Below are 13,480 nucleotides of genomic sequence, written 5' to 3'. Positions count from 1 at the left end.
GGCAAAGACTAGGATTCTTGCTTTTCCGGGTATAGCTTTAATTTAAAGATGAAGAAAGTTGATAGAAGAGAATGCAAATGCCATGATTTCCTGTACACTAAAAACAGTGGCTGTCTAAAAAGCCTGTTTTGCCCAAACTTTATAGAGTCCATTATCATTTCTATGCACAGATTAATAATATATTAATTAATTACAATTTCAGTACTTTCATATACTGAAAGCTGAGTATACAGTTGACCCTTGAACAGCATGGGTTTGAACTGCATGGGTCCGCTTATACATGGATGATTTTTCTTGATCTAGAGTACAGTCCTATAAACGTATTTTCTCTTACAATTTTCTTAGCAACATTATCTTTTCTCTAGCTTACTTTATTGCAAGAACACAATATATAAAGCATATACATCATTCTACCTTCTGTAGAAAAAATCCCAACTAGAAGTTCTTGTCCTGAATCACCCCTGCATGCAGCCCTGTCCCAACTCTGTGGCAAAACTCACCTCAAGGTCAATCTTGAGGCCCTGGTGATACACCTCAGTCTCAAAGGTGATCAGGTGCAGCTCCTCGGTGACAATCAGGGAGGCCTACAACGAGAAGGGCACCCTCTTCCTCAGAGAGAATGGCCTTGGATACTAACAGCCATAGCTGAGGAGAGTGAATGCCACAGCCTCATTGCACCAAGAAGGGTGATCCACCGGGAGGCCATGGACACAGCAGGGACACAACACTGAGAACACGCCCTCTTCAGTGCTACGATCTTCAACCTCATCTTTTACTGGTTTTATTACAATACTATAGACCCAATAGGTTATTTACCAAATGGGTAAGGTGCACAGAAAATCAAAACAATGAACACCTGTACCCACTACCCAGTTTAAGGAAAAGATCATCACCACGGAGATGCTCAGGATGCCCTTCCCCATGCCCTTCCCTGGTCCCTCCTCCCTCAGATGTAACCGCTATTTTGACTTTTGGGTTTATCGCTTCCCAGTTTTCCTTTAGGGTTTTACTGTATTTATCTCTCTAAATACTGTATGCATTGTTCAGTTTTAGAGCTCTGTGAACCTTACACAAACCGTACCCTATGTATTCTTTAGGACTCGCTTTTTGCATCCATGGGGTTGTATGAATTTGCTGTTGTTCATTTTCACAGCTCTAGAGCATTCCATCATATGACTCTACCACGAATCCTTTATCTACTCTAGCAACGATGGTATCTGGGTTATATTTAGGGTTTACAATCAGGCTGCTGTGACATTTTGCACATGTCCCCTGGTGCACATGTGCAAAGATTTCTCTATTGTTAAATCCTGGGAGTGGCACTGCTGGTTTGTAGAGTACGTTCATTTTTTTATTATGTCCAGTTGTTTTCTGAAGTGACAATTTATACTGCCACCAGCAATATGGCAACCTTATTTTCGGTAAGACTTCTCAATGAATTCTCAGAGACACAATTTCAATTTGTTTTTAAAACGCTATCTTTTTCCTAACTATAGAAATAACATATGTTCAGTTTAAAATGCAAATATCACAGGGCGCCTGGGTGGCTCAGTCGCTTAAGCATCCCGACTCTTGATTTTGACTCAGGTCATGATCTCACAGTTCGTGAATTCGAGCTCTGTGTCGGGCTCTGTGCTGACAGTGCAGAGCCTGCTTGGCATTCTCTCTCTCCCTTAAAATAAATAAACTTAAAAAAAAATAATAAATCAACTTTAGAATGCAAATATTACAGAGACAGCATAGTCTTAGATACTAACAGCAAAATAAATACATAAGCATTGTTTGGTATACATTCCTCGAGAATGTTGTTGTTTTTTTTATTTATTGGGGCAACCGGTGGTTTAGTGGGTTAAGCATCTGACTTCGGCTCAGGTCATGATCTCATGGTTCATGAGTTTGAGCCCCAAGTTGAATTCTGTGTTGACAGCTCAGAGCCTGGAGCCCACTTCAGATTCTGTCTCCCTCTCTCTCTCCCTGTCCCTCCCTCACTTGCGCGCGTACACACGCGTGAGCTCTCTCTCTCTCAAAAAGAAACATTAAAAAATAAATAAAATAAAGTTTATTTCTTTATTTTGGCGGGGGAAGAGGAGTTACACTTGTGAGTGGGGGAGAGGCGGAGAGAGAGAGACCAAGAATCCCAGGCAGGCTCTGCGCCAACGTGGGACTTGAACGCACGAACTGTGAGATCATTACCTGAGCCAAAATCAAGAGTCAGAAGCTTAACTGACAGAGCCAACCAGGCACCCCACCTCCCCACCTGGAGAATTTTGTATTGCATATGTGAATAGAACAAAAACAGTATAGTACACTTTTTAAACAAATATGCTAATATTCTACTCGAATTATTTTGCATCTTGCTTGTTCTTTCTTTTTTTTTTAAGTATGCTCTATGCCCAACATGGGGCTTGAACTCACAACCTTGAGATCAAGAGTCACACACTTTACCGACTGAGCCAGCCAGGCACCCTGCATCTTGCTTTTCTAAACAAATATGCCACATACATTTTTCTATGTTGTTGTATATAGACTCCTTCACTCTTTACAGTGAAGCATCATAAATGCACTTTTTCTCGCTAAAGGCCTGCTACATTTTAGAGAAGAGGAAAGAATGGGCAGGGCACAAATACCAGAAAAAGAATAGACTATCACAATCTTTTTAAATGATTAAAAACTAGTTTTGGTCACATCTGCCTGTTTTATTTAAGTTTATTCTTGACACTGAGAATCCCGTAATCTGAATCAAATGGAGGAAGAGAATAATAGAAATAAGGGGAACAGGTTTTATTCTTTTTCTTAAATTTTTAATTCAGATTTATTACAACCTTCTATCCCACCTCAGTGAGAAAATGAGGACACCAAAAATGAAGCCAGGCAGTCTCAGCTGGCAGGAGTTGGAAGGGGAATTTGGAAAGCCCCAGGCAAGGTGGAAGCTTCTTTTCCACTAAATGGGTGTGGGTAAGTCAGCCAGGGACTTTCCACCCCTCCTTAAAGATGAGCCAACTCCCAGGACAATCAAGAAAATGCTCCAAGCCAGAGAACTCCACGGCGGAGTGACTTCTGACCATGTCATTTTTGACACATGGTGACTTTTCCAAATGACTACAGCTTAACCACAGGTTGGAGTCTCTAATTCAGGCCAATAAGAAGGCTCTTTTTCCCTCCCCATTAAAGAAAACCCTCCCAGTTGGTTTCGTCCCCCAAAAAACTTACATCACAATTGGCTCGGCCCCCGTTACCACATCTTTGCTCTCTCAGGGTCTGTAGGAAAAGCAGAGAGCACCTGGGTCACGTGAGGCTCCCCCCCACCCCCACCCCCCCTCTCCCTCCGCCAGGTGCCCTTGGAGAAGGGGACCCAGGCTTCTCCATGTACCAGATGTTTGAATTCTGCAGAGAGGCTGCCGTTGTTGGACTCTTCCATGTTCATCACTTTCGTGTTTGTGCCCAGAATGTTAAATTTCCGGGATCTGAATCACAGGAGAAAAACCAACCACACAGGTGATGGAGCAGCCAGAGGACAAAGTCAGATTAAACAGATCAAAAGGAAGCCTTTAGGCTGAACTCACCCTCTGAGAGCCGCAACATCCCCGGAGTCTCTGTTAAGAATATAAACTGGTGTTAATAAGACTGGCCCCGTTTCTTCGAAAAGTCTACTCTATCCGTAATGTACTCTGCTGGAAAAAAACCACTGTTCTCCTGGGAATTTCTGTAAACGATTCAATTACATTTTGTACGTGAAATACGACAACCCTGTACAAGCCTGCCCAATATCAATTTCCCCCTCCCAATAGACCCTTGCATCTGCTCAGGTATCCTTCCAGTCCCCGCCTCCAGGGGATCCTGATTGTTCATTAAGTACATCAGAACATAGCACTCCACGGTGTGGTGGTCCCAGGGCGAGGACATGACCTACGCTGTCTCAGACTGGGAAGGAATTACAACATGGGCTGGATTTATTTTCCATAGCTTCAACTGAACATGAGCAAGGAAGCATATGACCTTACTTATACTGCAACTCAGAAGGGAACCTCACAAAGCCAGTGATACTTATGATGGCGGGGAAGGCACACGGAAGATTCTGGGTCCAGGATGACATAAGTGAGTCACTGATCTCACTGTCAGGAACTTGCCCTAACTCTGCATTTCCAGTTATACTGGGCTGCAAATTTCCTTATTATTTAAGCCACACTGGGTTTTCTGTAAAGGTTTACTACTCCCTGTAACTCAAATCGTCCCATTTCATATTAGCTGGAAACAATCTTCCTAGCCTGTCCGGTCTTTCAGCTCTATGTGTTTGAACATACAGCTTTTTTTTTTTTTTTTTTTTTTTTAAATATTGAGCCTTTTTTTTTTTTTTTAACGTTTATTTATTTTTGAGACAGAGACAGAGACAGAGCATGAACGGGGGAGGGGCAGAGAGAGAGGGAGACACAGAATCGGAAGCAGGCTCCAGGCTCTGAGCCATCAGCCCAGAGCCCGACACGGGGCTCGAACTCACGAACTGTGAGATCGTGACCTGAGCTGAAGTTGGACGCTTAACCGACTGAGCCACCCAGGCACCCCAAACATACAGCTTTTTATATAGTCACATTTCTCAGTCTTTTCCTTTCTTATTATTTTATTACTTTTTAAAGTGTTTTTTTTTTTTTTTTGAGAGCGAGAGTGAGAGTGAGTAAGCGGGGAAGAGGGGCAAAGGGGTAGAGAGAGAGAGAGAATACCAAGCAGGCTCCACACTCAGTGAAAAGCCCAACGTGAGACTTGATCCCATTACCATGAGTTGGACGTTCAACTGACTGAGGCACCCAGGTGCCCCTATTATTTTAGTACTCTTTTAAAAGTGCTTCTCCATTGCTACATATTCATGAATATAGCTACTATTTATTAAATAGAGTATTTCGTGTAGGTTTACAGATTAAAATTGGTCAAATTTTAAACCATTCAGAAGATATCTTTCCATATATCACAGGTTAAAAAAAATTTTTTATTAATGTTTATTTACTTTTTGAGACACACACACACACACACACACACACACACACACACACACACACATACCATGAGCAGAGGAGGAGCAGAGAGAGAGAGGGAGACACAGAATCTGAAGCAGGCTTCAGACTCTGCGCTGAGCTGTCAGCAGAGTCCAACGCGGGGCTCGAACTCAGGAGTGGTGAGATCATGACCTGAGCTGAAGTTGGACACTCAACCGACTGAGACACCCAGGCGCCCCCCCCATATATCACAGTTTATAACTTAAGAGTCCATGTTACCAGGAAATTCTCTCTCATGTTTAACCTATATAGCCTTTTTTTTTTAAACTTTTTTTTGCGTCACAGCTTTCACATGTAATTGATGAATAATAAAGTACACTATTGAAAATGTATTTGGATAAGATTTGACACACACCTATATATACTACACACACCTATGAAATCATCAGCCCAAACAAGGTGATGAACATACCCAACATCCCCAAAGTTTCCCCAAGCCCATTTGTAATCCATTTCCCAATCCCACACTCCACCCCACCTTTGTCTCCAGGCAATCACTGGTCTGCTTTCAGTCACTATAGGTGCATTTGTATTTCTAGGATTCTATATGAATGGAAGTATGTATTCTTGTTTCTTGGTCTGGCTTCCTTCACTCAGTGTAATTATTTTGAGATTTCTCATGTGTGGCTGGTATCAACGTTCATTCCTCTTTATTGGGAAGTGATATTTCATTTATGGATAGACCACAAATTACGAAGCAACAGTGGAGCAATCGGTCAGCGCAAGCTACTTACAGATATGCCGCAAGGTGTCTATTTACTCGCCTGTTAATGGACATTTACGTACAGCCCTTTGCGTGCACATATGCTTTCGTTTCTCTTGGGTTAATACTGAAGAGTGGAATGGTAGGCTTATAGGGTAGGTACATGTTTAACTTTGTAGGAAACTGCCAAGCTCTTTTCCCAGAATGGTTGTACCATTTTGCCATTTTACCATCATTATGTTATACGTTCACCTATGCTTTTAAGATACATTAGCTGAAACATATAAATACATCCGATGGACAGCGAAACATAAAACTCTAATTTCTCATTCAAATCCCCCCTGCCCCCAATATCAGGTTGTCCCAAAACTACTTCCTGAATACTCCATCCTTTACTAACTGATTTGACATGTCATTTTTAACGTATATTAATTATTTATATAAACTTGAAGCCCATTTCTGGACTCAAGATTTTGCTGCCATGATCAGTTTGTTCCTGCCCTAGTAACACACACATTTAGTAACTGAAACTCTGTGATACATTTTAATGTCTGGCAAGGCAGCTTCCCATTATTTTTAGTCACTAAAAAAATGTTTTTGAAAGTAAAATGGTGGTTGCCCGGGGCTAGGAGGATAGGGAAATGGGGATTTGTTGTTCAATGGATGTAAAGTTTCCATGTCGCACAAGGAAGTAGTTCCGGAAATCTGCTGCACAGCAGTGTGAATATACACAACGCCATACGCTTAAAAATAATCAAGAAGGTGGGGCGCCTGGGTGGCTCATTCGGTTAAGCGTCCGACTTTGGCTCAGGTCATGATCTCACAGTTCATGAGTTCAAGCCCCGCGTCGGGCTCTGTGCTGACAGCTCAGAGCCTGGAGCCTGCTTCACATTCTGTGTCTCCCTCTCTCTCTCTGCCCCTTCCCTGCTCATGCTGTGTCTCTCTCTGTCTCAAAAATAAATAAACATTAAAAAAAATTTAAAAAAAATAATCAAGAAGGTAAATTTTACATATTAAATTTTATCATAATTAAAAATAACACACCCTTTTTTATTTTCTTTATGTTTATAAATATTTGCTTTTTTTTAAGTTTATTTATTTATTTTGAGAGAGAGAAAGAGTGCACACATACGTGAATGGGGATAGGGCAGAGAGAGGGGGAGAGAGAATCCTAAGCAGGCTCCACACCCAGCGCAAAGCTCTATGCTGGGCTCCATTTTACGAACTGTGAGATCATGACCTGAGCCAAAACCAAGAGTCTGATGTTTAACCTATTAAGCCACCCAGATGCCCCCAAATACATCCTTTAAAAAAAAAAACAAACAAAAAACAGGGGCACCTGGGTGGCTCAATCAGTCAAGTGTCTGACTTCGGCTCAGGTCATGATCTCACAGTTCCTGAGTTCGAGCCCCGCATTGGGCTCTGTGCTATGGAGCCTGCTTTGGATTAGCTCCCTCTCTCTCTGCCCCTCCCCCCACTTGCACTCTCTCTCTCTCAAAAATAAACGTTAAAAAAAAATTTAAAAAACCTTTCTTTGCTTATTTTTCTCATCTAAGATACAACTTGAAAAGCAAGTCAAAGGTTTAAAAAATTCTACTCACATTTTGCTTGGTGCCATGTTAACTGAGAAGAATTAACATCTTTATGATAAAAATCCACAATCCAGGAATATGATCTGTCTTATCACTTTTTACAATATCCCCTCCTCATAAAATTTCATAATTTTCTTCAAATAGATCTTACACATTTCTGTTACGTTTATCACAATATATTTTTTACTTTTGTTGCTTATTGTGAGATTATGCTAATATGTGGTTGAAGTTATTAATTTTTGTTTATTTTTATTAAGACTACCACCTTCCTGGGCGCCTGGGTGGCTCAGTTGGTTAAGCGTCCGACTTCAGCTCAGGTCCTATCATGGCTTGTGAGTCTGGGCCTCACGTCGAGCCCCTGTGCTGACAGCTCAGAACCTGGAGCCTGTTTCTGATTCTGCGTCTCCTTGTCTCTCTGCCCCTCCCCCACTTGTGCTCTGTCTCTATCTCTCAAAAATAAATAAATGTAAAAAAAAAAAAAAAAAAAAAAGACTACCACCTTCCTCAAGTCCCTTATTTCATTAGTAATTACTTTCCAGTTCACTCTCTTCATGATTTCCAGATAAATAATTACGTCACCAAAAATTAAGGATACATTTTCCTTTTTCAAACCTCTTCAAAGTATATGTGCATTTTAATTTTTGAAAGGTATTGCCAAATTTTGAAAAGTATGTACCCGAGGGGTGCCTGGGTGACTCAATTGGTTAAACATCTGACTTTGGCTTAGGTCATGATCTCGCGGGTCACGGGTTCGTTCGATCCCCACGTCAGGCTCTGTGCTGACAGCTTAGAACCTGGAGCCAGCTTCGGATTCTGTCTCCCTCCCTGCCCTTCCCCTGCTCACATTCTGTCTCTCTCTCAAAAATAAACAAACATTAAAAAAAAAAAAAAAAAACAAAGAAAAGGATGTATTCCATTGCGTGGTGAAGTGTGGAACAATAAAAACCATCAACTTTTCCCCATATAGTCAGGGTTTTATATGACATAATTTATGCATAATTTATATGCATAAATTACACTTACAAGTAAAAAATTAAAGAAAAAGAGGGACCCAGAGTCACAATAGCAATTGAAACTCATATCTGTACCACTAGCTTTGTGGTTTTGGTCAGGGCAAGGCTTCTGACAATTTTTGTTCAATAAATGAAGCTCCTTGAATGGAAATAGTCTCTAAGTTCACATGGTATCTGTTAAAGTTCTCATTTCTCTGTCTCTCATTTGAAAAAAAGAGAAAAAAAGAGCAAAGATACGGAGTACTTACTTGTCAATGCACACTTTAATTTTAAGCTGATAATTTAACTCAGGGAATTTGACCAGCAATCTATTTCAAAAAAGAGGGGAAAAAAAAAGTTTCTGAGTAAAGGAAAAAAAAAAATCAGTTTCAAAGAAAAGTCAGTAGGCTCCCCCAGCAACGTCTACTTGAAGGAATATAAAATTCACAACGCTTTATTTCTAAAAGGTGAATGAAGCACAATCCCAAATCCCTCTTCCTGCTTAGTGCCGTCTTTGACCTTATGTTGAGTATCACCCCTTCAGGTCAAGAGGTCCTGAAAGAAAGCCTAAGAAATCCGAACTTGGACAAGGTTGTGAGAGATTCAGCAAAGGATAATAAAAGCCATTTCATGAGAAATATTACGGGAATACGTGCTCTGCAGCTGGTATTCCTTCTATTAAACCTGAAACCTAACGCCATACACCAAGCTTCTGAAGAGGGAAATTTCACTACGGAAGGGCAAACCCCAAAGCACCTGTTCTGACTTGGGTGTGAAAGTCACACCCCACCCTCCAGGCTCACCACCCACCTGCTCTAATTACCTCTTAGCTTCTAGATCACTAAGCCTTTCTCTTTCCCTTAAAATCCTCAGGGAAAAGTAGGCTCAGAGAACAGAAAATAACCAGCATTATTCTGCCTCCCTCGCAGGGCAGAAGGAGACACAACGAACTAAGACCGTGGGCTTGAAATTTCAGGAAGATGCCCACATAACCTCGAAAAGAGGTAACCGTTCCTTAACTTCTGACAGAAGAGTCAAAGGGCAAGTTGATATTATGCCAACAAATTCCATACCCACCATACCATCGCCTGTGATGCTTGGAAAGAACAACCCTGGCCACCAACTCTCTTTCATCCTAAGAGCATCCCTCAATGATGTATCTACCAGAAGAGGAAGGACAGGGCCCACCTGACTTTGGTAGTGAACTGGACGCCAGTCTTGATGACCAATGGCCGGTCGGGATGCATGGGCATGCAGGGCTGCCGCTCAACCACAAAGGCACTGAAAGGCACAGGGAAGGACGGCAGTCCATAAGCTTCCTGGTGAAACAGTCTTTGCCCTGTGCCTCCAAAGTGAAGGAGGTGTATGTGGCGGGGGAGGGGCAGTGATGAGAGAAAGAATTCTAAGTTACCTTTTCATTAAGTTTCTAAACAGCTCCACAATCCTCTCCTCCAGCATTGGCCGGTGCTGTACAATGGGATCCCCTTTGTAGGACACTTTTTGCTGCAACTCCTCCAGTTTCTTAATTTGTTGGCGGGTCTGAAGTTGAGATTCCGCTAATGAGGTTATCCTGCCAATAAAATAAGAAAGCTACCAGTCACCTGAGTGCGGCACCGGTGAGAGTTAGAGAAGGGGAAGGGAATCCCACCACCGTGCAGTCCCCTAAAATAAGAAAGGGTCATTTTTTTTTTTTTATTGTGGTAAAATATACATAGCATAAATCATTGGCATTAAATAAGAAAAAGTGGCGGTGGGTGGGGGGAGCCTGGCTGGCTCAGGCGGCAGAGCACGTGACAGCTGATCTCCGGGTCAAGCCCTGAGTTCAAGCCCCACGTTGGGCATAGAGCTTACTGAAAAATAAAATAGGGACGCCTGGGTGGCTCAGTCTGTTGAGCGTCTGACTTTGGCTCAGGTCATGGTTTGTGAGTTTGAGCCCGTGTCGGGCTCTGTGCTGACAGCTCAGAGCCTGGAGCCTGCTTTGGATTGTGTCTCCCTCTCTCTCTGCCCCTTCCTTGCTTGTGCTCTCTCTCTCTCTCTGTCTCTCTCTCAAAAGTAACTAACATTAAAAAAAGTGTTAAAAAAATAAAAACGAAAATAAGCAAAAGGGAATTTCTTTATTATTATTACTTTAAATAATACCTTCCTCAAATTTAACATTTCAGAGAGGGAGCTAGGCATAAGGAAGAAGTGTTAAAACATACCCCTAAGAAGCATGAACAGAGTTATCATCAGGAGGTAACAAGCATTAGAACCCAGCAATGGAGAATGGGAAATATGAAATTTGGCACTGTCTTCATCCTAACCTGTCTTTGGACCAAAATGTGGGGACTGGGGAAAGGCTGACAATTAGGTGGCCCAAGAAGATGGGTTTGAGCTCGTTCTGCCGCTCACTGTCTGAGCAATCCTGGCCAGGTCCCTTCACCATGCGGACCTCGATGTCCCCTTGCATGAAAGAAGGGGTTGAACTACATGATTAATAAAGACTAAAAGACCTCAAAGAGAGAAAGTAAAAGATTTTAGGGTTGGGGGCGGGGGTAAGGAACAGGGCAGCTGCTGGGATTTCTGGGCTCCCTGACTCTCTTCTGGCACTTCCATTCTCCTATTTCCAGAACTCAAGCTTTTTGGTTCCCTGATCAGAAAGCACTTAAAACAGCTTTCAGTAAGTTGACAAAACTCAGGGTTAGTGAGGATATGAACAAACAGGCTTTCTCAGGCAGAGCTGTCCTAAATTTCCAATTTCATGCTCTACGTGTCTGGTGGTTCCCCTTTATGCCAAGTTTCTCATAATTTAAGCTGGTGCATCATGTTCACTGTTGGGCCTTGCACATCAGGGATATTCACCAAGACCTGCTGCATGAATGAAAGCAAAAGAGCAGATAAAGAATGATCCCACTGGGGCGCCTGGGTGGCTCAGTGAGTTAAGCGTCTGACTTTTTATCTTGGCTTGGGTCATGATCTCAGCGTTCATGAGACTGAGTCCTGTGTCGGACTCTGTGCTGACAGCACAGAGCCTGCGTGGGATTCCCTCTCTACCTCTCTCTCTGCAACCATCTCAAAATAAATAAACAAACATTAAAAAAAAAAAAGGTAACCAAGGGGCGCCTGGGTGGCTCAGCTGGTTGAGTGTCTGACTCTTGATTTCAGCTCAAGTTGTGTTCTCACAGTTTGTGAGATCAAGCCCCACATAGGGCTCTGTGCTGATGGTGTGGAACCTGCTCGGGATTCTCTCTCTTCCTCTCTCTCTCTCTCTCTCTCTCTTTCCCTCTTCCTCTCAAAATAAATAAATATACTTAAAAAAAATTTTTTTTAATTTAAAAATTTTAAAAAGATAACCAAAATTAAAAAAAAAGACGGGTGCCTGGGTGGTTCAGTCAGTTAAGCGTCTGACTTTGGCTCAGGTCATGATCTCACAGTTTGTGAGTTCGAGCTCTGCATCGGGCTCTGTGCTGACAGCTTAGACCCTGGAGCCCGCTTCAGATTCTGTGTCTCCCCCTCTCTCTGCCCCTACCCTGCTCATGCTTTGTCTCTTTCTGTCTCAAAAATCAATAAAAACATTAAAAAAAAAAGAAAGAAAATGTAGATGACTCTGTTTACATATATATGTACAATAACAAACGTCCAGAGGAATGGTCATTGAAATTTTAACTATAGGTACCTCTGAACGATTGGTTTTTTAAAAGACTTTTCCTCTTTCTATTAATTTTTTGTATTTGAATTTTTTTCCTTTATAAAGAGCATGTATTATTTTAGATTATTAAAATAACTAAAACTCAAACTTTAGTCTGTGCCACATAGTTACACCAAAAGCTTTATTTAAGCTATTAAATAAAACATGCTTATATGTAAGAGACGAATCACTGGGTTCTACTCCTGAAGCCAATACTACACTGTATGTTAACTAACTTGAAAATAAATTAAAAAAAAAAAAAAAAAAAAAAAAATATATATATATATATATACACTTAAAATATAGTAACATAAACACATTTTTATCAAAAAGGTGTCGAGGGGTGCCTGGGTGGCTCAGTCAGTTAAGCATCCGACTTAGGCTCAGGTCACGATCTCACGTGAGTTCAAGCCCCACACTGGGCTCTGCGCTGACAGCTCAGAGCCTGGAGCCTGCTTCGGATTCTGTGTCTCCCTCTCTCTCTCTGTCTCTCCCCTGCTCACACTCTGTCTCTGTCTCTCAAAAAAATAAACATTTAAAAAATTAAAAAAAAAAAAAAAGGTGTCCAAAAAGGTGAAACTCTTTAGACTCTCAGACTCGATTTGAATATAAAAAAGTCTCCACCTTGGAGACGGAGCACCAACCCCGGAGGCCTGCAGTTACGACCAGGATTTCAGCACAGCTTTCTAGAAAGAAAGGGAACACGTCTCTTTCACCTCTTACCAGTTTTCTAGGCGGTCGAGGCAGATGTTGGGCGGGCCCCCGATGCACGCAATCTGCTGCCGCCTCTTCCAGTCAGCCAGCTCTTCGTCCGTGAGCGTCTTCTGCACATACTCCATGGCTGACAACAGCCCCGCCAACTCACTCACGATGCTCTGGTTGGAAACCCAAACAAAGTCAGAAAACATTTCCTCAGACTGTCTCTAACCACACTCTTTAGTCACTTCCAGAAAAGGAGCTTATCAGAAACCAGCCAAGGTCTGCCACAAGGCGTGGCGGCCGCGCAGGTGAGGGGGATGCTCTTACGCGCCGCATCTGGTCCAGCGCCGTGAGCATCTGTTCCAGCTGCTGCATCTTCTGCCTGGTCACGGACTGGTTGTTTCCATTCAGATCCTGCATGTCTGCGGATGAAGGAAAACCTCCTTGACCTGACGGGATACTGGCACGCTTCACACCTGGCTCCCGGAGGCACCGGTTACCCCCACCCCCCACCCCCCCACCCCCCCACCCCCGTGTGCCAACGCCCGCCCCCGCCCCTGCCGCAAAGTCTGAATGGGACGCCAGACACAGAAGTCCTGAAACTCAAGTAACTCACTTTCTACAGCAGATTTTAACGTCTCTAATAGTCACTTGCCTCCTTGACTCTTGAGGGTTTTATAGTTGAAGTCAAAGTCATCCTGGAGATTCTCTACGACTTTCATTTTCTGTTCTAGGTCCTGTTTAAGACACAACAAAAAAGAAAAATAGAAGTAAAAAAAAAA

At 42.5% G+C, this 13,480-nt stretch overlaps 1 protein-coding gene and 1 non-coding gene across 6 annotated transcripts in view; both read right to left on the bottom strand.

The window, feature by feature from the left end:
- The window catches only part of STAT3 (signal transducer and activator of transcription 3), a 68,736-nt gene that overhangs the window by 9,545 nt on the left and 45,711 nt on the right, over nt 1-13,480 (bottom strand). For all 5 annotated transcript variants that reach the window (XM_019435360.2, XM_019435359.2, XM_019435358.2 and 2 more), the window contains exons 6-15: nt 13,354-13,435; nt 13,026-13,120; nt 12,723-12,874; nt 9,744-9,902; nt 9,521-9,613; nt 8,602-8,661; nt 3,564-3,593; nt 3,371-3,464; nt 3,211-3,258; nt 501-584 (exon numbers count right to left, since the gene is read on the bottom strand). In XM_019435360.2, the coding sequence (XP_019290905.1) occupies nt 501-584; nt 3,211-3,258; nt 3,371-3,464; nt 3,564-3,593; nt 8,602-8,661; nt 9,521-9,613; nt 9,744-9,902; nt 12,723-12,874; nt 13,026-13,120; nt 13,354-13,435 (897 nt within the window). The remainder of the gene's footprint in view (nt 1-500; nt 585-3,210; nt 3,259-3,370; nt 3,465-3,563; nt 3,594-8,601; nt 8,662-9,520; nt 9,614-9,743; nt 9,903-12,722; nt 12,875-13,025; nt 13,121-13,353; nt 13,436-13,480) is intronic.
- Nucleotides 2,391-2,463, bottom strand: TRNAK-CUU (transfer RNA lysine (anticodon CUU)). Its single transcript has one exon. It is a non-coding gene; the product is annotated as a tRNA-Lys (tRNA).

Source organism: Panthera pardus, unplaced genomic scaffold, assembly GCF_024362965.1.
Source record: "Panthera pardus isolate Hobbes unplaced genomic scaffold, ASM2436296v1 HiC_scaffold_3, whole genome shotgun sequence".
NCBI lineage: Eukaryota > Metazoa > Chordata > Mammalia > Carnivora > Felidae > Panthera > Panthera pardus.
This window is presented reverse-complemented; position numbering and strand designations above follow the sequence as displayed.